Source organism: Molossus molossus, unplaced genomic scaffold (genome assembly GCF_014108415.1).
Source record: "Molossus molossus isolate mMolMol1 unplaced genomic scaffold, mMolMol1.p scaffold_m16_p_4, whole genome shotgun sequence".
NCBI lineage: Eukaryota > Metazoa > Chordata > Mammalia > Chiroptera > Molossidae > Molossus > Molossus molossus.
Window position 1 is genome coordinate 22,935,158 of NW_023425377.1, and position 26,162 is coordinate 22,961,319.

At 56.2% G+C, this 26,162-nt stretch overlaps 2 protein-coding genes across 2 annotated transcripts in view; one reads left to right on the plus strand and one right to left on the minus strand.

The window, feature by feature from the left end:
• Positions 1 to 251: 251 nt before the first annotated feature.
• Positions 252 to 25,923, plus strand: CSF1R (colony stimulating factor 1 receptor). The gene is made up of 21 exons (XM_036242096.1): positions 252 to 645; positions 4,624 to 4,884; positions 5,285 to 5,569; positions 7,212 to 7,348; positions 8,024 to 8,183; positions 9,297 to 9,480; positions 11,856 to 11,971; positions 12,125 to 12,245; positions 12,329 to 12,519; positions 13,911 to 14,026; positions 19,119 to 19,245; positions 19,371 to 19,475; positions 19,948 to 20,058; positions 20,577 to 20,727; positions 22,647 to 22,735; positions 22,847 to 22,941; positions 23,859 to 23,981; positions 24,061 to 24,172; positions 24,748 to 24,847; positions 25,468 to 25,576; positions 25,674 to 25,923. Exons 1-21 carry the CDS (start codon positions 597 to 599, stop codon positions 25,806 to 25,808), a joined length of 2,877 nt encoding a protein of 958 aa, XP_036097989.1. The 5' UTR covers positions 252 to 596; the 3' UTR covers positions 25,809 to 25,923.
• The window catches only part of HMGXB3 (HMG-box containing 3), a 61,985-nt gene continuing 43,977 nt past the window's right edge, over positions 8,155 to 26,162 (minus strand). The window contains exon 21 of the mRNA XM_036242094.1: positions 8,155 to 8,196. Coding sequence (XP_036097987.1) covers positions 8,191 to 8,196 — 6 coding nt within the window. The 3' untranslated portion in view covers positions 8,155 to 8,190. The remainder of the gene's footprint in view (positions 8,197 to 26,162) is intronic.

Sequence of the window (26,162 nt, forward strand, 5' to 3'; positions counted from 1 at the left end):
TGAAATGAGAATGATAAGGGTACTTAGCACATAAAGTTTTTGTGGGAACCAAAGGAGATCATGAATGCAAAGGGCTTGGCTGGTGAGTGTCCTGTCAATGGAAGCTTCCTGCTGCTATTATCAGGTGTTCTCAGACCTACCTAACTTCCCTTACTGCTTAGCCAGAGCCACCTGGCCACTCTGTAAACACCCATTTGTGCTACTGACTGACTGCTTGACCTTGAGTGTGTCTTTTCCAATAGGACCCTTTGGAGGTGACTTCAGAGAGCGCCAGACTTGCCAGCTCCCTCAGGCTGAGGCTGGCCCTGCCCCAGACTCCAACCCCTCCCGCTGGGGTCATGGCTTTGTTTTCTTCTAAAGACCCAAGATTTCCAAACTCTGTGGTTGCCTAGCTTAGCTAAAAGGGGAAGAAGGGGATCAGCCCAAGGAGGAGGAGGAGGAAGAAGAAGAAGAAGAGAGACACAAGACATATAGCTGGTGCAGTGGGGAGGAACGTGTCCAGCCAGCTTTCCTGGTCCCTGCAGAGCTAGCAGCTGGGAGCCCAGTGCCTGCCCACCCCCAGCCCTGCATCAGGCTGCCGCCTCCCCACAGAAGCCATGGGCCCAGGGCCTCTGCTGGTCCTGCTGCTGGCCACAGCTTGGCATGGTAAGAGCAGAACTGAGGGCCCTGCATAGGGGTCGGGGAGGGGGCTGTGACAGAGAGGTTTCTTGTGGAAGGACTGTAAGCCCCTGCCCCTCACTGGGTGTACCCATCTGTGCTTCTGTCTCCCCAGCCTGGACTGCAGGTTTATGGCTCTTTGCTTTGGAGAGGTGATGAAGGGGTGGAAGCAGCCTGGCCAGGGCTGTGGATCTCTCAGCTCAGATGTTGACTCCTGAACAAGCCCCCAATGTTCTCAGGGCTTCCCCGTCCACATCTATTCGATGGCAGGTGTTGGGGGCGGTGATGGACTAGATTCAAGCAAAGCTTTTCCGATTCTATTGTGCATACAGATGCCCTGGGGGTCTTGGTTCTGACACAGTAGGTTTGCGGTGCTACCTGGGACTCTGCATTTCTAACGAGCTCCTAGGAGATGCCAGTGCTGCTGGTGCAGACCTGCCTCAAGCAGGGAGGCTCTGGGGAGCCCTGACGGCTCTGCCAGCTCTGCCAGCCTGTGACCCGCCGATTGTGGGCAGGGCCTGAGTTGGGGCAGTGGTCCTTCCTCGGAAGGCTTGGGAAAAGGGTTGGAAGGAGAGGTAAGAGGTGAGTGAGCAAGGCTGTGGGGGCTGCTGTGAGGGAGCCGGGGGATGGGGTCAGAGCACCCTAGATGGGGAGAGGCTTGCTAAGACCCTGGGCTAAGGAGGGGCTGTGTCCCAGGCCTTGGTGTACAGCGTGCGCGTGTGTGTGTTGAGGGACATCCTGGGAGCTGACGAGGGAGGGGTCTGTCAGGTAAGTGGGAGGAAGAGAGGTTTGGGGGATGGGGAGAATTTGGGAGCTGAGAAGAGAGGGTGAAGCCTGGACAGGCGCAGGAGGAGGCCCTGGTCAGTGCTCACCAACCTCCAGCCCGGGGCGGGCAGGCCTGCGCAGGTTTCCTTTCCCACCAGACAAGCCAGCAGGAGAAAAGTTGAGGGCAGACGTTGAGGGTGTCAGCCCTGTCTTACGTGAATATCCAGGACAACAGGGCAAGACAAAACAGGACAGACGTCTCTCCGACCACAATTCCAGAAGGCCAGGGAAGGCATTGGCTAGAGGGATGGAGCAGTAGAGAGAGGAGAGAGGAAGAGAGACTCGCCCGTGAGAACAGACAGGACAGAAGCAGAATACAGAATCTGCTCTGGCTGGTTTGGCTCAGCGGTTGGAGCATCGGCCTTTGGACCAGACAGTCCGGGGTTCAGTTCCCGCTAAGGGCACATACAAAAAAGAATACAGAATCTAGGAAGGAGGTTATGGAATCCAAGATCAGATATTGCTGTTACAGACTCTGATCTTTAAAAGTTAAAAACTTGAGCCCTGGCCAGTTTGGCTCAGCGGTTAGAGCGTCGGCTTGCGGTCCGGAGAGACCCGGGTTCGGTTCCCGCTAAGGGCACGTACTTCAGTTGCAGTTTGTCCCCGGCCCTGGTTGGTCGTGCGGGTGGCAGCCACTCGATGTGTCCCTTCACGTCGATGTTTCTCTCTCTCTCTCTCCCTTCCTCTCTCTCCCTCCCACTCTATCTGTACAAAAAAATGGAAAAATATCCTCGGGTGAGGATAAAAAAAAAAAAGAAAAAAAAAAAAAGAAAAGTTAAAAACTTGATATCAGAATGTCAAGACCAGAGGGAGGTTAGAAATACCACAACTGAAGCATAGCCCAGGGTCTTAGGAGCTCTCGACAGCGCCAGGAGCTGTGTCCTTCACTGAATCCTCCCAGGACCTCTCAGAGATAGGAACTCAGATTACTGCACTGGACCGGAGCGTAGCCCGAGGGTCAGACAGGTGATGGCACCTACCCAGCCTGGAAGGGAGAAGCAAGTTTCTGACTCACACTGTGTAACCTGCGTGGCTGCGGCTGCCATGGGGCAGTGCCCGCTCTGTTGGGATTAGCAGACAGCCTGCCAGGAATGTTGCTGCCCCTGTCCCCAGTAGTCACAGGGCACAGGAGGGCTCCACCCCCACCCCTGCTGTTGGCTTTGGCAGTACCCACCCGCTCATTCAATCCCTCTGTTGAACAGCTCCTCCTCAGTATAGTAGTTAGTTTCCCTGCCTGTCAATCCCTCTGTTGATCGGAAGCTTGGGCAGGGAGGCTGCTACAAAATTAAAATATAAATTAAACCCTCCTGAAATTTTTTTTTTAAAGTCCTCACCCTAGGATATGTTTTGCATTGATTTTAGAGAGAGGGAGAGAGAGAAACATCAGTCAGTTGCCTCCTTGCATACATCCCAACCTGGGTATGTTCCCTGACCGGGAATCAAACCCACCGCCTTTTGGTGTACAGGACGATGCTCCAACCAAGTGGGCCACCCGGGCAGGGCCCTCCTGAAATCATTTGACAGAGATCTTCTGACTCTGGGATTGATGGTGGGGTTGGGGTGGATCGATCCATTTAAAGAGCATGTGTGGCCCTGGCTGGTTTGGCTCAGCGGTTGGAGCGTTGGCCTGCGGTCCAGAGAGACCCGGGTTCGGTTCCCGCTAAGGGCGCGTACCTCGGTTGCAGTTTGTCCCCGGCCCTGGTTGGTCGTGCGGGTGGCAGCCACTCGATGTGTCCCTTTCACGTCGATGTTTCTCTCTCTCTCTCTTCCTCTCTCTCCCTCCCGCTCTATCTGAACAAAAAAATGGAAAAATGTCCTCGGGTGAGGATAAAAATAAATAAACAAATAAATAAAAATAAAGAGCATGTGTGCAGGATAGTGGAGAAGCCCTGAACGCCCTCAGGCCAGAGTGTCCATGTCCCCATTGTAAAAGCCCAGGGGCTGCACTCACCAGGGGCACCGGTGGGTCAGTGGCAGAGCCAGGCCCTGCAGCCCAGGCTGTTCTAACACCTAGCAGGTGGCATTGCCTCTCCTGGGACAGGGGACAGTGGCTAGGAAGGTCGGGAAGCAGAAGTGAGAGCATCCTAGGGAGAAAGGCCACAGGCGGAGCGGAAACAGGGGCCAGACCGGGCGCCGGCAATGTGTTTCCGCAGGCACAGGCCAGGGCGCCTGTCAGCCCCTGCAAGGCCCTAAATCAGCTCTCACTTCCCTCCTTTGCCCCTATTTTAGGCCCCGGAGAAATGCTGACACTGCAGAGGCAACGGGCCTTCTTCCCGGAGGGCCTGATAAGGGTTTCAAGTTCTCTTTTCTCCTTCAAGAAAATTTTCCTTAAAAGAGATTGGCTGTCCAGTAAACACGACAGTGCCGGGGCTCGGGGTAGACTAGAGCGTAGACATAATGGGTAACTCTTCCTGAGTATTTATTTGGTGACAGGTGACCTTCCAAAGGCTTTCTGTGCATTTAAACCCCTTGGCATCCCAATAAATGGGCACAATTATTGTCCCCATTTTATGGGTGGGGAAACCGAGGCACAGAGCCTCTGAACCATCCCAGTGCTACAGACCAGATGTGCAGTGGTGGGAGGGGGCACAACGGAAGAATTAGAATCTTTTTCATTCTGCTGGGCCAGGATCCTACACCTCTTCTGCTTCCCCACGCGAATTAAGTCAGAGGACTCTGCCATGAGCTTCCCATCCATCTGTCCCCTCCTCTCCTGGCTTGAACCCTTGCTTTGAGCCAGGCCCCAGGTTTTGCGCTGAGTGAGCAGCCACTTCAAGAGCAGGAGGAATCCGCTCTTGGGGAGAAGGGTGATGCGCTCCCAGTTGTGAAGGCTGAGGCGGGGGTGGGGTCGCCCGTGGACAGTGACGGGGAAAGACCCAGAAAGCTCCCAGCCCCTCTTTCTCAGAGGAGGGGCCTCCCGGGCATCAGAGACATCAGTCCATCCCTGAGCAGGTTTTCGGAGGGGGGCTGAGCAAATGACCAGAGAGGGACAAGGACTTGTTCAAGGTGACCCTGCAAGTCACAGCTGAATCCCAGCACCAGCACCACCCCTGCCAGGGCACCGCCCATCTCAGAGGCAAGGAGTGACCCAGGGGATGTCACCTTAGGCCTCACTTTTGTCTGCCATCTTCCGTCCACCAGCTCAAGGGGTCCCGGTGATAGAATCCAACGTCCCTGACTCGGTCGTGAAGCCAGGCGCGACGGTGATCCTGCGATGTGTGGGCAATGGCAATGTGGAGTGGGATGGCCCCATCTCCTTCCCCCACTGGACCCTGAACCCTGACGGCCCCAGCAGCACCCTGACTACAAACAATGCCACTTTCCAAAACACGGGGACCTACCGATGCACTGAGCCTGGAGACCCCCTGGGGGGCAGCGCCAGCATTCACCTCTACGTCAAAGGTGAGGACTCTGGGCCCGCTCCCTAGAGGCCTGACCCAGCGGCCCCACCAGGCTTGGGCAGGAGGGCTGGGCCCGCATATTACCAGCTCCACATGTGTGGAGCGCCTGCCTGAACAGGACCTGTGGCCATGCATCTAATTTAACGTCGTCCTCACAATAACCCTGTGCGGTAGATTCCAGAAGTATGCCCATTTTTCAGAAGCTCAGAGAGGCCAGTCATTTGCTTAAGCTCACACAGCGTGGAGTAGCAGGGCTGGATTCCCCCACTCTGAGCTTCCCTGGCCTTGTGTGACCTCAGGCAAAGGATCAGCCTCTCTGAGCCTCCTAGTCACCCCATCCAGAGACCTCTCGGCCTGGTGGAGGGATGGCAGTCGTAACCCTTTATCTCCCTGTGCTTCAGACCCCGCTCGGCCCTGGAACTTGCTGGCCCAGGAGGTGACGGTGTTCGAGGGTCAGGACGCCCTGCTGCCCTGCCTGCTCACCGACCCGGCACTGGAGTTAGGGGTCTCCCTGATGCGGGTGCGTAACCGGCCTGTCTTACGCCAAACCAACTACTCCTTCTCGCCCCGACTCGGCTTCACGATCCACAAGGCCAAGTACATTGAGAACCACGATTACCAGTGCTGCGCTCGAGTGGGCGACAGGACGGTGACATCGCTCGGCATCCGTCTTAGAGTGCAGAAAGGTGCGTGGGGCAGGAGGGCCAGGCCAGGCGAGGAGGGCAGGGGCAGGGAGCCGGCCACCAGGCTAGTTGTGGCTGGGCCTAGGTCTGATGGGACGCCACAGGTATCCCTTTCTTTCACTTCTTCCTTCCAATCATGCCACCGTCACCTCCTGGGGCAGGACACGCAAGGTGCGGCTGGCGGGGAGGCAGACCACGAGCAAGGAAATAACTCAGTGGGCAGAACCAGCTCAGATCATGAAACGTGCTAGGAAAACCATTAAACAAGGTGATGGAATCGAGGGTGTGGGGACGGGGGAGGGGCCTTGCCGAGAGAGACATTTCATTTGAGCAGAAAGGTGAATGAAGAGAAGGAGGTGGCCCTCAAAGGTGTATTTCAGCAGAGGAAACAGCAGGTGCAAAGCCATGAGGTGGGAAGAGGCCCCGCACATCCCAGGAACAGAAGGAGGGTTCGAAGCCCTCCTGCACCCTCAGACATGGACTTCCCACTCAGTGCAGCCTGGGGCTGGTTCCTGGGCACTAAAGGAGGGGTGGGCAGGTGGGACAGCTTGAACTGTCGGGGGGGGGGACCTGTTGGGCAGTCGTGGCTTGTTCCTTTCCCCTCGCCCCTGCTGGGCTGGTGGACGAGATTCTAGTTTCTGGAAAGACTGAATAAGGAGGCCCCAGGCTCAAGACCTGGGCTTGAGATAGGAATCAGGTCCCTGTAATGAAGGCCAGGGTCAGAGCAGCAGGGCTGGCCCAAGGCCTGGGCTTGAGGCCACAAAACCTGCCCAGAAAGTCAAAGGACCCCACTCTGTGGGCCAAGGAGGCCATTAGGGCGCTTTCCCCAGAGCCCTGGTTCTTCCATGACCTCTTCAGTGACCTTGGATGTGTCCTTCAGTGTCTCTGGACCATGGAGCTCATCTTTCAACAACAGCAACAGCCACAGATATTAATTCAGCGCCTACTATGTGTCAGGCACTGGGCTAGCCGCTAGGGAGACCCACTAGACTAGAGAGGAAGTAACGTACCAGTTGTGACAAATACACCCAGCCAGAGAGAGCTGGATGTGGGTGTGGGCGGGGGGCGGGGAGGCTAACCGAGCACAGAAGTCCTCCCCGGGGAATGTTTGAGTTAAAGATCTGAAGGGCGAGAACAGGTACCCATTCAAAGTGTGTGGGGAGCATTCCAGGAGGGAGGTCCGGTGTGGCTGCCACGCAGTGCGTGCAGGGCGGCCGGTGTGCGGATGATCGGTCACAGGGCCTGGGAGTGTGGGAAGAGCTTTGACTTCTTCTGAGAGTGATGGGAAGCTGGTGAAAACTGGCACAAGAGAAAGGCATGATCTCTTAAGCACTCACTCTGGCTGCTGCGAAGGGTCCAGGTGGCAGCGGGGTTGGAGGAGGCAGGGAGGCCTTCCAGGGGGTTGCTGCAGGGCCCAGAGCAGAGGGCAGTGAGCCGGGAGAGGTGGGGGAGTAGAAGGAAGCGGACTTTGCAAGGTCTCGGTGGGAGGTGAGAATTGCCAGCGGGGAGATGGAAGCACCAAGGGTGCCGCCCAGGACTTGGGATGGGACTGTGGTGGGGGCCTTGGCCTGCAGCCTCGCCCATGGCAGGGAGCAGAGCCGTAGCTCTGGCCTGGATGTTTATGGGTCCCCTCCCCTCGCCTCAGTGGTCCCAAGGCCCCCGACTGTGACACTGGAGCCTGCAGAGCTGGTACGGATTCGAGGAGAGGCCGCCCAGATCGTGTGCTCAGCTAGTGACGTTGATGTCAAGTTTAATGTCTTCCTCCAGCGAGGAAACACCAAGGTCAGTCCCCGGGGTGACAGTAGGGTGAAGTCTACCCATCTTCCCAGTACACCAGGCCCTGCAGGAATGGAGCCCCCAGCCCCACCATAAGCTCACTTTCTGGGCTGAGGGCACGGCCCAGGGCCAGAGAGGGGAGTGGACTCACTCAGGATCTCACTGGGGGTCAGTAGCTGGTCTCAAACCAGGACTCAGGTTCATGCCATTAAAGCTTGTGGGGGTGGATAGGGAGGTGGTATTCCATCCCCTTGGCCCATGACCTTTGCCCCAGCCTATAGACAAGAGCCAGATGTCAGCTCACCGACTTAGCAAAGGAACCCTGGACCACCTGTGGAGCCCAGGGATATAAGGGCTATTTCAGAAGGACTATCTTTGGGAGAGAGGGAGTGTTTCCAGGAGGAAATGGCATTAGGCTGCTTCTGAGAACCCCCACCCACCCACTGTGCCTGCTGTGTGCCAGGCACAGCCATCTGCATGCAACATGTTAAGTATTTCCTCTTTACTGCAGCCCTGGACATGTGGGGCTGGTATTAGTACCGTTTTACAGATGGAGAAAGTGAGACTCAGAGAGCAGTCCCTTGCCCAAAGAAAGGAAGATGATAATCCTGAAAAGATTAGGATTTGAACTCAAATCCCTAAACAAACTTGGTATACCATTTCCATTTCTTCTGGCTGCAGCTCGCCATCACCGAACACACTGACTTCCATGATAGCCATTACCAAAAAGTCCTGACTCTCAACCTCGATCAAGTAGACTTCCAAGATGCTGGCAACTACTCCTGTGTGGCCTCCAATGCCCGGGGCCACCACAGCACCTCCATGGTCTTCCGGGTAGTAGGTAAGCATCAGGGCTGTGGAAGAGAGAGATGCATAAGGGACTGAGGAGGAGGGAGCTGATTGCAAAGAAGAAGACGCTGTTCAGACTATCTCTGCTAGAATCCCCTTATCCTAGGCCTGGGACACCCACAAAACATAAACACGCGAACAATGATCAACCAGTGTGATCGTGGGGGAAGTTCAGGGTGTCAACACCGAGGGGACTTGGGGCCTCTGAGCCCCCCACCTTCTGCTTTTCCTTTCCTCCTCAGACTCCCAAAGTAGCTTGATTTTAATTTATGCGAGATTTAATGAGAAGAAACTAGTTATAACTCTTTTAGGTGCAGGTAACAGAAACCAACTAAAATTGGCCCAATCAAAAGAGTATTTTATTGACCTCATAGCTCAAAAGTCCATGGATATGAGCTTCAGGTACAGTTGGATCTACGTGTTCATGTGATGTGGACAAGAATCTGTTCCTTCCCAACTCTCAGCGGTACATTTTTTTTTTTTTTTGTGGAACCCCAAAAAGCACCAGGCATGATAATGCCAGTAGAATGAGGTCTTTTCTTGTCCCAGAGTCCCAACAAAAATCATGGAAATGAGTGTCATGGACTCATGGATTTACATGCCTACCCCAAACCAATCACTGGTCCAAAGGGGACACCTTACTCTGATTGGCTGTCCTGAGTCACACGCCCACTTCAGAGCTGGATGTGGAAACCATGCTGATTAAACTAGTGCCAGAAGAAGGGGAGATGGAGGGGGCATGTGAAAAACATAACACACTTTTTACTGCTAAGTTTTTTTTCCAAAAAGTTATAACCACAGAGGCTGATATAGTCAACCTCTTAATTATGCAAATAAGGAGGTGAAAGCATCAGGGAGGATAGTTTTCCCAGGTTCTCCCAGGGACTGAGTGGGAGAAGAATTTGGAGCCCTGGGTTTCTGTGGTGGATGGTGGGAAGAGAGGTATCAGAGGGCAAGCAATGGTTAGGGTTGAGGACTGTGGGCCTGGCACATTGTAGGCATGCAAGAGGGTCCAGCTGAATGACTGCATTGATGGGTAGATGACCAAATTAACAAATAAATATCATCCCACTAATGCCAGATGTCTGTGTGTTCTGCTTTCCAGAGAGTGCCTACTTGAACTTGACCTCTAAGCAGACCCTCCTCCAGGAGGTGGATGTGGGTGAGAGACTCAACCTCCAAGTCATAGTGGAGGCCTACCCGGACCTACAAGGCTTTAACTGGACCTATCAGGGACCCTATGACCACCAGCCCAAGCTCAATTTTGGCATCTCCAATGATACATACAGGTACCAATTATCAGCTCCCATCTGCATAGACTCACAACCAGTCGGGGAACGCTTCAGCCAGGAGTCAAGACACTTGGGTTGTGTCTCAACCTTGCTGTGTGACCTGGAACAAGTCCCTTCCCCTTTCTGGGTCTCACTTTCCCTGACTATGTAGAACCTGAATCTCGGTCGTCTGTGTTGGAGATTTAAATCAAATTTGCAAACCCCTCTCACCCCCATCCTCGGGAAATTCCCTCAAGAGTGAACCCCACCTTTTCTTGGGGGTATGCATTCTCATGGTCATCCAAGAACTCTCAATCTCATTCATTCTCTTCTTTCATGGCCAATCCAGTTGTAGAAGACACTGTCCTGTGATTTCCACTCCTAGACACATTCCTCATAATGATCACATAGGGTGTCTTGCCATACACACAGGTTTGGGGGTGGGGTAGAGGAAATTCACACCATCCTAATCACAGATTTATCAAAAAGTTATTTAAAGGCTAGGGTCACCCAGCCCTGAGAATTTCTCCCAGGCCATTCCTCAACAGGCTCAAACTCAGATAGTGCTATCTGACTACATCTTCTCTTCTCCAGAATCCTGCTTTTCCCTCATGAAAAACATTTTAGTAATCTATTTTTCCTGTCTCCTTGTGGACTATATCCTCAGGGTCTTATTTTCCCATCCGAAGCGGCCTAATCAGGTAGCTTTCTAAACAACAGAGCTTCCTCCCTAAGGGGAACAATGATACTCTGATGATAAAAGAGGCTGAAACAATGGTGTCTTTGCCCTGATCTATTTGAATGAGAGGGTGCAGTTCAATCAAGGACAGCAAGTATGTGGGGTGTGTGTGATAACATCCCCTCCCACACTCATGACAGACATCCCTCAGCTGTTTCTGCAGTCTGGATGCAACCTCAGAGTCCTCCTCAGCACAGTCTCCAGACAGGATTTCGATCACAGTTGACTCAAGAGAGCCGACCTGTTTGCTATCCCTGGGCTAGATAATCCCTTAGACACCTTCCTAATCCTAAACTCTCTGGGGTTCTCTTTCTAGCTCCTGAGACCCAGACCTCATCGGCTCCTGAACTCTTGCTTGTCGATCATTATATTCTACAAGAATGTTGTTCCTTTGTCCTCATCTTCCTCCTCCCAGTCCCATTATCCTTTTTGGCCAGAATTTCTAGCTTCCTCTCCTCTAATGCAGAAGTTCTGAATCTGGAGTCTGCAGACCTGAGAGGGGGTTTATGGACAGATTTCAGGGATCCATAAGCAACAGGGACATTGCAGAAAGAAACCAGGGAGACCACCTCAAACATTGCAGTCGGGAGCCACTGGTCGCAAGGCAGACAGGCCACCAAACAGCCACCACCCTTAGCTCATGTGGCGGGTGTGCTCCTAATGGTGACTTTGAGTCATCCACAGAAGTCAAATTCTTTCTGTGTCAGAGGTAAATGTTAGCTATCACCCAAAATGACACGTGTAGAGAGGTGCTTGGACACCAAAGGTCTGAATGAGCTAGCCCTCTGAATACCATGCGTTTTAGTCTTGCATGGTGGCTGGTAGGCATTTTCCCAAGAAGAGCTGGTAATTTGCTCTACTTTATTTCTGAAATACTTTTTCCTTGCCTAAACAATACATGTTCATTACGGATCAATTTTAAAGTAGAGAGTAAGAAGAAAGAAATCACGTAGCATCAGCTGAGGATATGTTGTTGTTTACCCCTGCCGCCAGCCTTCTCTGGAATAAAGGGCACATTAAATCGAGTGCCTACAGTGAATCAGTGTGCCAAGCACTCTGAATACATAACCCTGTAATCCTCAGGCCAAGTCTGTGCGTTAATTTGCATCCGTGTCACCCTCACAGAAAAGGAAGAGAAGGATCAGGGAGGTTAAGTACTTGTCTGAGGTCACACAGCTGAGAACTATCAGCTCCAGGACTGGACCCTGGGTCTCTCTAACCCCACGGCTACCTCCTGCTTCTCATTCCTCGCTCAGTCCTTCTGGGCAGGCTTGGAGCTTTGGGGATGGCAGCTGGCCCGGGTGCTAGTGTTTTCAGCAGGGGTGGCTTAGCCCAGTGATGGTGGCGGAAGCAGGTTTGTTCACTGGGGGCTGTGGTGTGTCTCCCAGTGTCGGTCTGCTTTACAGACCTCACTTCTGCAAACCCTCAGAATAAAACTGCTTTACAAATAAGAGGACCAATTCAAAATTGGGTTGGTGGTTTTTCCATGTCTCATTGGCACCCAGCCAGCCAGGTACCTGGCTCAGCCAAGGCCTCCGTGCTCTGGATGCTTTTACCAAAAAGAAAACAAAGCCCCTAGGGTGGTTGTCTGAGCTCGTTGTCCTGGCGGGGACCACACCAGGCCCACCCCAGACATACTGCACCTCTCACGCAGGTACACCTCCAACCTCTCCCTGCCTCGCCTGAAGCCATCTGAGGCCGGCCGCTACTCCTTCCTGGCCAGAAACACCAGAGGCGAGGATACCCTGACCTTTGAACTCATGCTTCGATGTGAGTGATGGAGCAGGGTTCAGGGACGCGGGGTCCTGGAGAGACAAGCTGGGAGAGGTTGGGGGAGAGGAAGCTCAGTTCGAGGTGGTCAGGCAAGGGGCTTTGGGGCCTCTGGGCTGACCCCTCTCTCTCCTGCCCTCCCTTCCTCCTCAGACCCCCCAGAGGTAAGGGTCGCATGGAGCCCTGTCAACGGCTCTGGTGCCATGCTCTGCGATGCCTCTGGGTACCCCCCGCCCAACGTGACGTGGGTGTTGTGCAGGGGCCATACCGATAGGTAAGTGGACTCCTCTAGCCTTCCTCACCCGGAATGAGGGGCTGGGCACCCTGAAACTCTGAACCACACACTGCTCTTGACAGATGTGATGAGACCCAAGCGCTGCTGGTCTTCGAGGACCCACACCCCAAGGTCCTGAGCCAGGAGCCCTTCCAGAAGGTGACTGTCCAGAGCCTGATGGTCATCGGGACCTTGGAGCACAACACGACGTATGAGTGCAGGGCCCACAACAGCGTGGGGAACAGCTCCCACACCTTCCAGCCCATCTCCGTAGGTGAGCCTGCCTTCTCCTTCCGCTGTGGGCCCCGCCCCAGGCCCCTCCTGAACAGAGGTCTCCTGACGTGGCCAGATTGGGGGAGTCTAGAACCCCAGGAATGGAGGCAAGGGGGAGAGTGGAGAGGAGCAGATGTCCAGAGAGAAGCAGCCAGAAGCAAGCACAGCCGCCTGGCCCTCTGCTCACAGCCTGCGCTCGAACACAGGTGTTAACTCACAAGTGCTGACATGGCAGCTGTGACGTCCTAGGTGTCACTCGACGCAGGGGAGCACGCCTCCATGGAGCTCGGTCTGCTGAGGGAGGCAGGCCATGACAGTGCCCAAATCCAAGCCCACCCAGGGGCCAGCTTGGTGGCTTCCATCCCTGAGCCCCTTCCTGCCACAGACACATCCATCTGGGGCCACTGTCCGCTGTCAGCCCTGGGTACTGACAGGCTGCCTCTGTCGAGAGGAAGGGACACCTTTCTCTGTGGTGCACGAAGGCTCCACGTGGGTAGCTCTCTGATCTGTGCAGAGGCTCACGGCACCCTCAGACTCCTGACAAGCAGATCTTAGCACCCATGTGCCAGGCCTAGCAAGGCTCTCTTGGCGCAGAGAGGACAGAGCAAGAACGGCCTGGCTCAGGGGGGGCCTCTCAGGTGCCGCAGCTGCGGGCTTTGGAGCAGCTGCTGCCAGGACCCGACCCCACACATAGCTGCTGCCAGCCTCGCTGTGCCAGGCATGGCGCTGAGCTCTGGAAAGACATTGTGTCAGTGCACTGGCTCATCCCTGGGGGTGAGTGCTGTTTCCCTCTGACCTTGGAGATGAGGAACCTGAGGCTTAGGGAGGAGTCACAGGTTCAATGTCACACGCTGCCTAAACAGCAGAGGTGAGGTTTGGCCTCAGACCCATGCTGTTGATCTGCTCAGGGTGATGGAAATGACATCTCTGAAAACATCGAGAGAACTAGGGTTACTGATCTGGGAAGAGGAGACTTTCTGACCCTTGGAAGGGCTGGGGAAGCAGCAGGGAAGAGCCAGGAAGGCAGATTTCAGTCTAACATCTAGAAGGTCCTTCTGCTTGAGCCGCCCAGAGGTGGAGCAGGTGGTGAACCCCATCGTGGGGCGGGGGTGCACGCCAAGGTTGGGCACTAGGCCAGGCTACTGCAGAGGGGCTCCTTGCCCCGGCAGGGTTTGGGGCTGGGCCTGGGCAGAGCCTGTCCTCCCTGCCGCTGGCTGGGGAGCGTCTGTGGAAAGGCTCCCCGAGGCTCCGGGGGCTTCCAGGTGAGAGGACACGGTGCGGGCAGAGCATTCCCTGAGTCCCCACTGTCCCAGGGGACGCACTGGCCTATTCGCAGTGGGCGGGGATCACAGAGGACCCCCCTGTCGCTCACTCCTTGCCCGCCCCTTTCAGGAGCCAACATACAGCCCCTTGATGAGCCCCTCTTCACGCCTGTGCTGGTCGCCTGCATGTCCATCTCGGCCTTGCTGCTGCTGCTGCTCTTGCTGATTCTGTACAAATACAAGCAGGTGAGTCTGCGCAGGGCGGCACCACCCCAGGCCCCGAGTGTGCTGGGCCCTGGGACAGCACCCCCAGGCCACGCACTCCCCCTGGCCCCCATTCGTTTTGTCAGCCAGTCATTCTGCCAACGCTCTTTAGCGGGCGCCTACTATATGCCGATGTGAGCAGGGTGCTGGAGCTCTGAGGCTCTGCCCTCGCGGGGCTCGCTGTCCAGTGCGGGACACAGTGGATACTTAATTCCCAGGAAGGTGAGGGCGAGAGAGGCTCTGGGAGAGGCATGGGTTCTGGGAGCGTGAGCGTGGGATCCTGCCCCAGCCCGGGGCTCGTGGGCACACAGAGAGGCAGGACGTCACAGGCCAGGCCTGCGTCTCACCCTCAAGCGCGGTGGTCTAGTGCGGGGGGAAGCCTGACCATCATCAGCCTCTTTGTTATTTAGTATCGTTATCCCTAGTGACCACTGATCGTGTGCGGACCGTAGTGCGCTGTGGGTCACTTCGAGTGCACCATCGGTAACAGCAGTTCCAGGGGCACTGTTATACACTGTCCCTACATGCAGATAGTACCACTAACCCCATTTTACAGGGCTGGAAGCTGAGGTTCCAAAAGGCTGAGACAGTTGCCCTGGTCTACAGCTGGCCAACGGCAGAGGCTGGTTTGTCAAAAGCCTGTTTTTGACCATTATGCGAAACATTCAATCGTCTTATTTTATTCTCACAACACCCAGAGGCAGGGCCTATTACAGTCAGCATTGTACAGTCAGGCAACTGAAGCTCGGGAAGGTGGGAGAACTGCCCAAGGGCCCCAGGCCCCTCCACACCTGATCTACAACCACACCCCCTGGCGTCCTGCACGAAGGACGGTATCCGTGTGATCAGATGCTGACAGGGCCAGGCCGGGGGCTGTGGAGGCCAGCAGTGCAGGACTCTCTTCCGCTGGTGGGAAGGGGGACTGCTTGGAGGAAGTGGCTTGGCATGGGCGGGACAGGTTTTGGAGGATGAGGGCTGCAGCAAGGAGAGACAAGACCCAGGGAACAGGTCTGTCTCAGGGGAGAGGGCGATGTGTGTAAAGGGTGGTGGAAGACCAAGGTGGGTCCTGGAGATACTGGCACCTAAAAGAGGAGGCAGATGGGAGCAGGTTGGGGATCTGAGGGCTTGGACCTCATTCTGTAGGCTCAGGGCCATCAGTGGTTTTGACAAGGTAGCGATATAATCTAGGGGTAACTTCTTCCCCACACTGGCATTGGGGTTTTTAGTGGGAGAAGAGGAGTTGAAGTAGGTAGGATGGGATGTGGGGGCACCCCAGGGGCTCATAGGTTTGACTATGCTCATGCCAGCACCCAGCTCAGAGCACAGCCCCCAAGAAACCAGGGCCCAGGTCAAGACTTTGGAGATCTGGGTCCATCTCTGACTTGTTTTGCCATATGACCTCAGCAGACTCACTGAGACTCTGGGCCTCAGTTTCCCAGCCTGTACCATGGACAGGTGGCCTTTAACAGCCCTCTTCTTCCGACATTCCACAAGCCTACTGATAGTCTGGTTTAAGAGCCAGGGGTTCTGAATTAGACGGATCTGGGTCCAAATCCTCCTCCTCCCTGTCTCTGTCTGTGGGACTCTGGAAAAATTGGTCTCTAAGCCTCTGTTTTCTCCATCTGTAAAATGGAGCTACAAATGGCAGCTACCCCACCAGGCTGCCTCAGGGAGTCACAACATCAGGTGTGTAGCGGACCCCACAGGGTGCTGGGCTCAGAATGGAAGCCGCACACCCTTGTCCCAGGAGGAAGCTGGCTGGGGAACCCGGATTATTAGCTCATGCACATTGGGACTGGAGGGATGTCTGAGGTCGGGCATCTCCTTGACTACACACCAAAGTGGTGTGGGCCCTGCTCGCCCACTGCCAGGGACAGGACCTCACCCTCATGGCCACCCGTTCCTTCTCTGAGCAGCTCTTCCTTATATGGAGTTGAAAACCGCCTCCCGGTGCCCCACAGAGCTGTCTCCTCCGCCCTGGACAGCCTGCCGGGATTCCAGAGAAGTGCCCAGTTCCCCCTCAGCCCCTTCCGCCTCGGCTGCCAGGCCCCTTGGCCAGGCTGGCTCAGGGACACCTTACCCTCTCTCCGTGGGACCATTTTCGGAACACGTACTCCCAGCCACCTCATTTCCTAGCCAGGGAATTCACCTGCCCCCTGAGCCCCCTCAAGGCCAAGAGAAGGAGGGCAGCTTATGGCACGAGACCTTGAGGCGTCAAGATGGTCATGCCCCAATCTCAGGGCCTGCAGAGCAACCCCCTCTGTTTTGCCCCCTGGGGTTCTGAGACTTACCCCTTCACTGGGGACTCAGCCTGGTCAGTCCTCGCTGCCTAGGCCTGGGGCGGGTGGCCCCATCTGGAGGAAGGGTTATTTCTGCCTCAGGCTGAGTCATCGCCTTTCTGGCCCCCACAAAGACCACAGAGAGGGGGGTGGGGGGGGGGGAAAGGCAGGAGTCAGCAGGCGGGAAGGAGGCGGGGCGCAAGGAGCATCGAAGGGGATGGGAAGCCACCAGAGGCCAGGATTCTGGGGGTCAGAACTGAGCTGCGGGGATTGGGGCAAACGGGCTGGACAGGAGGCTCCTCAAGGTATCTGAAGTCAGAGAACATCCACGCACCCAGAACCAGCAGGCCTGGTGGGCGGGTTGCAGGGACTTGGCTGTCTCCCGCCCATGCCGACCGCAGTTGTCAAGGGGAAGTTGGTGGGCACAGGGCCTGGACCTGTCGTGAGGAATAAATGAGGTGACGCACAAGGAGCACGTAGCCCAGCACTTGCTCACAGGAAGTACTAGAGAAGCATGTGCCGCCATCATTCCAGTTATTAAGAAATCTGGCCTCCCTGGAAGGGTTTTCCCTCCGAGGAGGAGCCCCTCAGGGTCGAAGCTCTTTCCAGATGTCCTGGGCTGTGTAGGGGCAGAGATGGGGGTCGCTTGCCAGGAAGGGGCCTGAGGCAGGCTGGAGAGCTGCCTCCTCCAGGTACAGAGTCCAGCCAGACAACCTCTTCTCCTTCCACCCCCTCCAATATCCCTTGGTGGCTGGGGCGGTGGGGAGGGGGCTGACTCAGGCCCAGCTGCGGGGACAGAGGAAGGAGAAGTGGTGAGGAGACAAACAAGCCTGGGCCACAGAGGCTCTTGGGGATGGAAGAGGCCTGGGGACGGTGGCGGGGGGGCGAAGAATCCCCTCCTAACTCCTTCTCCATCTTTTGGGCTGGAAAGGTACACACACGTGCAAGGTTTGAATCCCCTAAGACTCAAAAAGTTCCCCCTTGCCCTGGCTGGGTAGCTCAGTTAGTTAGAGCATCGACCCAATACGCCAAGGTTGTGGGTTCGATCCCTGGTCAGGGCACATACAAGGATCAACCACCAAATGCATCAACAAGGAGATCGACAAATTGGTTTCTCTCTCTCTCTCTCCCTTCCTTTCTAAAACGACAACAAAAAAATAAATCACTCCTCTGTGCTATTTCAGACTTTCTTTCCTCCCCAGCTCCAACATGGGAGTGTTCAAGTTCACCTGTAGTCTCCACCCCCCACCCCTCCAGGCAGAACATCTTCCTGACATCTAGATGCACTCTTTCTCCCAAACTACCACCTGCAAGTCCTTCCCCATGGCTCTCTGGAGTCTTGTTTCTTAGCCAGCGAGACTCATGGCCACAGGCCACTCTCCTCCCCAACACCCACTCATACACCCTGTGACTGCCCCGAGCTGGGTGCCCAGGAAGGAGCCCAGCTGTGAAGCTCAGCACAGATGGTCCCCATCCCCAAGGGGACTGACAGGAAAGAGTCGGACTGCTGACCGAGGCCTCAGTGTCCTCCACCGCCCTGCCCAGCTTCCATTTCCCCCTAAACACCGTCTTCCATCAGCACTTCTCATGGGCAGCCCCTGGCATGATGCCCCTGAGTAGCTGCCACCCTGGGCAGGAAAGAGAGAGGCCACTGATCCTTCTCCCCAGAAACAGCTCTGCTCCAGCGGGTGGTCAGTACAGCATGTAAAGCCTGGACAAGGACACAGGTCCTCCAGACACTGACCCGTGGCAGAGCCCCTCATCACAGCCCTCAAGACCGTCCTGACTCAGGAACCTCCCCTGCTCCCCTCGAGCCACGTGGATGAGCACCTTGGTCACTCAGACCTGCCAAGACCTTGCCCACCCCACTGAGCTCCCTCTCAGCCCCACAGGGGTCTTCCTGACTTGACTGTAACCATGCCCGTCACCTCTACCCCATCACCCTGCTGCATTTTCTCACAGCACTCCGAAAGCCTCCTACATGTGCGTTTGTTCGTGGTGAATGCCCGTCTTAGCCCCTAGAATGCAGACTCCATGAGCGCAGGGACCTGGTGCTGTTCGACTCTGAGTCCGCGGTGCCTGGCACACACCGGCGCTCAGAGAAGGACTGGAAGGGAATATTCAGACACGAAAAGGAAGGGAATTGTGTCCCATGCTACAGCATTACGGAGACGTTATGCTAAGTGTCACCAAGGCACAGACACTGCAGGATCCCACTGACGCGCGGCGCTTGGTGTCGTCGGACTCCTGCGCTAGGAGGTATGGGGGCGGCCAGGGGGAAGTGGGAATGGGGAGCTGTTTGAAGAGGAGGGAGTTTCAGTTTTGCAAAATGAAGAGAGTTCTGGACATCCGTTGCACAAGAATGTACTTAACACTGCCGAACTGTACACTCGAAATGGTTGAGACGATACATTTCATGTTACGTGTACCTCACCGCAATTAAAAACAAAAACAATATTCGGGTTAGAGGTTGGATGGGTGGATCTCAAGTGCTACCCTCTCCCCCCGCTCAGGAATCACCTAAATGATCAGAGGTATCGAGGCGCTCAGCTATGATCCCGTCCAAGTCTTTGAATCCACAGGAGGGTCACATGGGGAGGCCAAGCCAGGAAGGGACTGGACTCTCTGGGTCACGGGCACAGGAGACATGGCCGCTCTCACCAGACCTCGGACCACGCGCCGCCGCCTCCTGCTGAGGGCCACGGGACTGTGCACCCCCTCTACCTCGGGTTGGAGTGAGGTCCAGGATCCTGCTGGGCCTGGCTGCCACCGGCTTCTTCCCTCTCCCTCTGCAGAAGCCCAAGTACCAGGTGCGCTGGAAGATCATCGAGAGCTACGAGGGCAACAATTACACGTTCATCGACCCCACCCAGCTGCCCTACAACGAGAAGTGGGAGTTCCCCCGAAACAACCTGCAGTTTGGTGAGACGGGGTCTCCGCCCACCAGGCCCGGTGGGCCCAGGGCTGCACGGGTTGCAGGGAGCCTGTGGGCCTTGGAGAAAAGCCCCTTGGCGCCCGGGGACCTAAGGAGCCTGTGTGTTCGGCAGGTAAGACCCTTGGAGCCGGTGCCTTTGGGAAGGTGGTGGAAGCCACGGCCTTTGGTCTGGGCAAGGAAGATGCTGTCCTGAAGGTGGCCGTGAAGATGCTGAAGTGTGAGTGAGGGAGGGGCCTGGGGCATCTGGGGGAGCCGGTAGGAGTAGTGCATGCTAGGGGAGAAGCTGCCTTGTTGTCACAAGAGGCATCGCCCACATTTTTGGCCCGTCGGAGCCTGAGGGACAGAACCTGGGGTTGGCAGTGGGGACTCCTGGATTCCTTTGTGAGCTCCAGGCTCCCTAACCCCTAGGTGTGGAGGGGCTTCTGACCGAGCTGGGGTACACATGAGGCTGGGGCACACAAAGCCACCCTGGGCCACGGCCTGGCTGCCTGCCACCTGAGACCAGCTCAGTGACAGGCAATCTCTCCTCTCCTCCCCCGCCCATCTGTGTGTCGCATTTCTCCTCCCTCTTTCCACCCCCAATTACTCTGGGGCTCTGGGTACCTGTCTGTTCCCCTGGGCGTGTGTCTGTGTGGCTCTTCATGTCCGGCTCTCCCCCCACCTGTGGGACCTGTGGTCCCTCCTCCCAGCCACGGCTCACACGGATGAGAAGGAAGCCCTCATGTCAGAACTGAAGATCATGAGTCACCTGGGCCAGCACGAGAACATAGTCAACCTTCTGGGAGCCTGTACCCACGGAGGTGAGGGCCCCGGCGGGCACGGGAGCCCATGGTCTGGGGGCCTCTCGGTCCATCTTTCACTGCCCATCCCCTCCAAGTGAAGGTAGGAGCCCTGTGTCAGTGTCCCTTCAATTCCAGACACCTGAGCTGGTCAAGCTGCTGGTGCATGGCCGACAGTCTGGGGGCTCTGAGCAGTGGCTCTCAGACACCAGTGGGTGTCAGTCGTCTGAGAGGGAGCTGACAGTGCAACCTGGGCGCTGCTCCAGGCAGTCTGACTCTGTGAGTCCGAGTGAAGCCCCGGGGCCGCCATGTCCACCCCATCCTCTTCTATTGGAGCTCTGACCTTTATGGAGCTGCCATTAATCACCTGTGAGGAAAGAATTATTTGGCTACAGGGTTTTTTTTGGAGATCCCTCTGCTTTAGACAGGTGGGGCTCCGAAGTCCCAGTTCAGGGTGCCTCATGGCCCCCGCCTCAGGTTCCTATTCACATGGGGAGTGGGTTAAGGGGTGCACTCACCCCTCTCTCTTGCCTCTCTAGGCCCTGTCCTGGTCATCACTGAGTACTGTTGCTATGGTGACTTGCTCAACTTTCTACGAAGGAAGGCTGAGGCCATGCTGGGACCTAGCCTGAGTCCAGGCCAGGATCCCGGCTACAAGAACATCCACCTGGAGAAGAAATACGTCCGCAGGTAGTACCCTGGCTAAGGACAGGAAGGAGGCTCAGGGCTGGGTGGCCAGTGTCCCTCACACTCCCATCTGTGCCATGGGGAGTAGCCACCCCAGGTTGGACCAGCAACTGTTTTTTTACATATTCTCATCATCCAACAAATATTTGAGCACCTACCATGTTCTGGAACTATCGAGGCAAAGATGGGCAGCTCGCAGTCTGGTGAGACAGGTGGTAATGAAATTCTCACTTTAATGTATGTGAAAGCTCAACCACGACTGTTCAGGGCCCGAGCCAGACACAGGCAGATCGTGGGGTCATCGCCGTTTCTTGCCGGTTTGCCGAGAACCACTGTACTCAGGAGCAGCCAGTGTCAGGTCCCCGCATCACCACAAAGAAGTGAGGGCGGGGTCTGCGGGCTGCTGGGCGAGAGGAGCAAAGCGGCAGGACTAAGGTCCGCTTGGGCCTTAGTTTCCCAGGCGAGCCGTGAGGGGCATGAACCTCTCGGGGTCTCTCCCGCCCTGTTGTTCTGCCGTGAATCCTGGAAACCACACAGGCAGATGGACAGAGCCATGTGGGGAGCCAGAGAGAGGAACTGGCCGGTTTCATGTCACACACGAGTCAGGGGCAGAGGCAGAGTCTGGGCTAGATTCTGCCCTTCTGACTCCTGGTCCAGTGCTCACCTGAGCACACTGCTCTGTCTTGGGGCTGGTGGAGCCTCAGCACCAGGATGCTGGGGACCGGGACAGGATCAGAACAAGAAGGGTGTGTACTGCGCCCCTATCCTAGCCACTGTCAGCTGCTAAGCCTGGCGGGGCAAAAGGGGAAGAAGGCTATTTCACTCCATCCTGTGTCCTTGAATACGCGGGCTGGCTGGATCTACTTCCTCCTCTGATTCCCGGACCCTGAGCTGGAACCAGATCAAATCAAAATGAGAACCAAAGTGAAGTATTAGCTTCCATCCTCAAATCTGCAGGTGGGAAAAGGATTCATGGAGTGAGGTGATATAAAGGGCAAAGAGCACGGGAACCAATCCTGCCCATGGGATCCCAGGCTACATTTATACAAGTATAGTTTCTGGACCAAGGGGGGGATGCATTTGCCACGGTCATAAATGAAACACTGAGCGCGGACGTTGTCAAGGTACACATCTCTGTCACAGAGGGGACAGGAGGGTGAGAGGCCCAGAACTCATCTGCCTGGAATGTTAGAAGCAGTAGTGGCTACTCATTCCAGAGCATGCTTCTCAAACTCCCGACACCCAAGCATGGGCTCGTGGGCCTCACCGGAGAGCTGTTAGACATGTACACTCTCAGGCCCACCAGACCTGCCGAGTCACAATCTCCACTTACACAAGCCCCCCCCCCCCCCCCCGCCGAGTCTGCACGTGAATTACAGCAGCACTGCTCTAGGCCAGTGGGCCTCAACTCAGGCTGCACACTGGACTTGCCTGGAGAGGATGAAAAGTCCCAGTGACTGAGTTTTGCCCCCAGACTTTCTGAAGTGGTCTGTGCACGGGGAGTGTTTAAAGCTTCCCAGATGATTTTAATGTGAGGCCAGGGGTAAGAACACTGTCTAGACAGAGGGCTCACAGAAGGGGCCCTAGACTGTGCTCAGATCCCTGCAGGGCTGTTATGGGGGAGAGGGAGCCCACTTCTCTGTGGTCTCTGAGGGCAGAGCAAGGACTAGGAGGAAAATGCCATGGGCAGACTGGCATTGCAGTGAAGAGCTTTCTAACAGGCAGAGCTGCCCGAGGGAACAGGCTGTCAGCTCCCTCCCTGGGTGGCCAAGCAGGGACCAATGATCACTCACACAGAATGTGTCTGGGGCGTTCCTTGTTGACTCCAAGGTCCCTTTTCCCTGCTGAGTGGCTGGAGGTCAAGGCCTGAGCTGGGCAGTAGGGTGATGGAGACTGACTAGCCCTCGGTCCTCTCTATACAGGGACAGTGGCTTCTCCAGCCAGGGTGTGGACACCTACATGGAGATGAGGCCCGTCTCCACTTCCTCAAATGACTCCTTCTCCGAACGAGGTGAGGAGGGAGAGGAGAGGGGCTGCGGGGCCTGGGCAGGGCAGGGCAGGGCAGGGCAGGGCAGGGCAGGGCAGGGCGTGGTGGGTGCCCTGACGCCTCTCCCCACGCCAGACCTGGGCAAGGACGAGTGGCCACTGGAACTGTGGGACCTGCTCCACTTCTCGAGCCAGGTGGCCCAGGGCATGGCCTTCCTCGCTTCCAAGAACGTGAGTCGGGAACCAGGGTCCCCACCTAGTCACCCAGGGGGCGGGGGCTCCATTAGTCTGGAGGACGGAGGATGAGAGGAGGAAAGTGAGCATGAAAGGCAGGAGCCAGAAGCAAATGGGCAGTGGCCACAGGGCCTTGGGGCTGCAGCCTCAGAGCTTCCGGAAGGTGGCAGAAAGCGGTGCCAAGTTCCTGCAGGAGGGCCCCGCTGTGCGGCAGGCTGCGGTGCACCCATATCCAAGAACAGGCTTTCGTTTTAGTCAACACTGTGAACAAGACAACCATTGTGTCAACAGCATGAAGCAGTCTTGTGGGGAGGATAACGGAACCCCCGAGTAGTTGGGAGGCTATTAGATGACATGTACAGTACACTCAGCCCAGGAGGAAGTGTCCCGGGAGTGAGAGTGGTGACCGACCCCCTCAGAGCATGACTTGGGAGCCATTTGATTGCTGGCTCTGCCACTTGCCGTGTGACTTAGAGCAATATTGAAATTCTGAGCCTCTGCCTCTACATCCATAAAGATAGGCACGATCACAGGGTTGAGGGCAAATCAGGGTTACAGTGTGTACAGATGCTCAGGGAAGGGCCTGGCGCGGCCGGACCCTGGGAACGGCAGCTATTATTAGAAGCCGATGTGGGCCAGGGTCAGCTCACTGCTCCAGGGCTCGCTGCTTCCAGGCCCGAGTGGACGCCCAGCTCCTTCAGCTGCTGCTCAGGGCCGGAGAGCCAAGAGTGATGGTTTCTAAACATTAAATTGTCTGACCACTTACAATTTTCTCAGCCCCTGGGAGAAGTTAGGGACGGGTCATGATCAGAACCGATGCCCACTCCCTGAGGATCTCGAGGCCTCTGGGCCCTGGCTCTCCTGCACTGGGCTCAGGTCGGGGAGGGCCAGGACGAACCCGGTCTCTTTCCCAGTGCATCCACCGGGATGTGGCAGCCCGAAATGTGCTGCTGACCAGTGGGCGCGTGGCCAAGATTGGGGACTTTGGGCTGGCTAGAGACATCATGAATGACTCCAATTACATCGTCAAGGGCAACGTGAGTGCTGGGAGGGCTGGACCAGGTTGGGGAAGGGTGGTGAGCCAGGGCCCAAGGTGACTGGGGTGCGCTGTGCTAGGCCCGCCTGCCCGTGAAGTGGATGGCTCCAGAGAGCATCTTTGACTGCGTCTACACGGTTCAGAGCGACGTCTGGTCCTACGGCATCCTCCTCTGGGAGATCTTCTCACTCGGTGAGCAGCCAGCCTGGTGCAGGATCAGCCTGGGCGCTTGTGTTTAGTTACCTGTGGTGTCTTATGCCTCCAGGAAGATGTTAGTCAAGGATGCTTGGTGTCTGGGGCAGACCAAAGGCTGGTGGGCATGAAGGAATGTGCAAAGCATCTTAAAACCGTGCCTGCAGCTCCAGCATGGGCGGGGCAGACCCTCCAGCCCGACAGGCACTCCTCTGGGCTGCTCCCTCATCTGCTTGTGCAGTTACCACTTCCTAGAATGCTATTTCCCCTCGTTGTCCAAAACATGCATATTCTTGAATGCAGCTCCCATTTCTGGAGTGCTGGGCACAGGGACTTAGGCTAAGTCCTTCAATGCCCTTCTCCAAGAGCCTCTTATTCCAAAGTCTGCTAGAATTGTGTGGTGTGACCAGGCTGGGTGATGGCTCTCAGCTTCCTAGAACCTAAGCCCTTTGCAGTGCCCAGCACAATTAGCACTGAGGAGCTGTTGTTCTACTGTCGAACCCCACCCTGGCCAAGATGTGTATGGGGTGGAGATGGGGGGAGTACTGAGCATGGCACGATCTTGGCCTTTGCAGGGCTGAACCCTTACCCTGGCATCCTGGTGAACAGCAAGTTCTACAAACTGGTGAAGGATGGATACCAAATGGCCCAGCCTGCATTCGCTCCAAAGAACATGTAAGGGAAAGACTCCTGGGAGGGAGGACATCTGACTTTGAAGGGGATGGAAAGGCATGTGACCCACTGTTCCTTGTCCACGGTGACCCAAGGCCAGGGTTTATCTCCCCACAGTGGACTAAATAACAAGCCCCTTTTAGAGTTCAGGGTTACCTCTGGTTTCCCAGCAGCACAGGGGTGCCAGCTGAACATGCATCTACCCCCACTGCCTCCTCCGTAGCCCATCTCGGAACAGCCTCCCCGTTCACTGCCAGGGTGGATCCACCCTGCTGGCTACTGAGCCCCAGCAGCCCACTTTCCACTTTAGTCTCTTACCACAGCCAATCAAGTGCTCATTCTTTCAGCCCACCTCTCAAACCTACCTGCTGGTTGCAAAGAGTACCCCTTCTTGCTTGAGCAAGACAGTATCTCTGATTCTCCCCACAGCTGTCACAATGGGCAGGATGAAAAGATCTTTCTCCAAGGGCTAGTGGGAAGACGGAGATAACACATACCAGGGCTTGGCTCAGGATTCATGCTGAGCTCACTCTAGGTTTCGGGCCCTCTGCTGGGCAGGACTCCGTAGGGATGTGCATATGACATGATCCCCAGACCCAAAGGCAGCCTCTGTCCTGTCTCAGATACAGCATCATGCAGGCCTGCTGGTCCCTGGAGCCCACCCACAGACCCACCTTCCAGCAGATCTGCTTCCTCCTCCAGGAGCAGGCCCAAGTGGACAGCAGAGAACAGGTGAGAGTCCCGGCTCAGGGTGGCTGGCTGGCTACAGCAGAACAGGCTGGGCCTGACCCGTCAGGGCTGACCATCCCCTGGCCTCGCCTTCCCTCAGGGCTACACCAATCTGCCAAGCAGCAGCAGCAGCAGCAGCAGCGAGCAGGAGAACTCGAGCGAGCAGCTGGCCTGCTGCGAGCAGGGGGACATTGCCCAGCCCCTGCTGCAGCCTAACAACTACCAGTTCTGCTGAGGTGACGACAGGGAAGCACTGCCCATCCCCTCCTCCAAGCTACAACTCCTCTGTGGCTGGGGCGCCACAAGGGGATACAGACTCTGCCCTTGGTTATTTCACTCACTAGCCCAGCCCAGCTCTGAAACTCAGGAAGGAGGGACCCACGAGATATCGGAGAGGACCCCACTTCCAGGAGCTGGGTCATCACTGCCAGCCAGGGGCTGGGGCTGAGCCCCTCCCTTCCCACAGTTCTCAACACTGTGGCTGCATGTGTGCTCTGAGAACCCTCAGCTCACCCTCTTAACCTTGTTCCCATTTCCAGGAACCCCTCCCCCACTCCCCTCCTGTCTCAATGGAAAGACTGGCTTCACA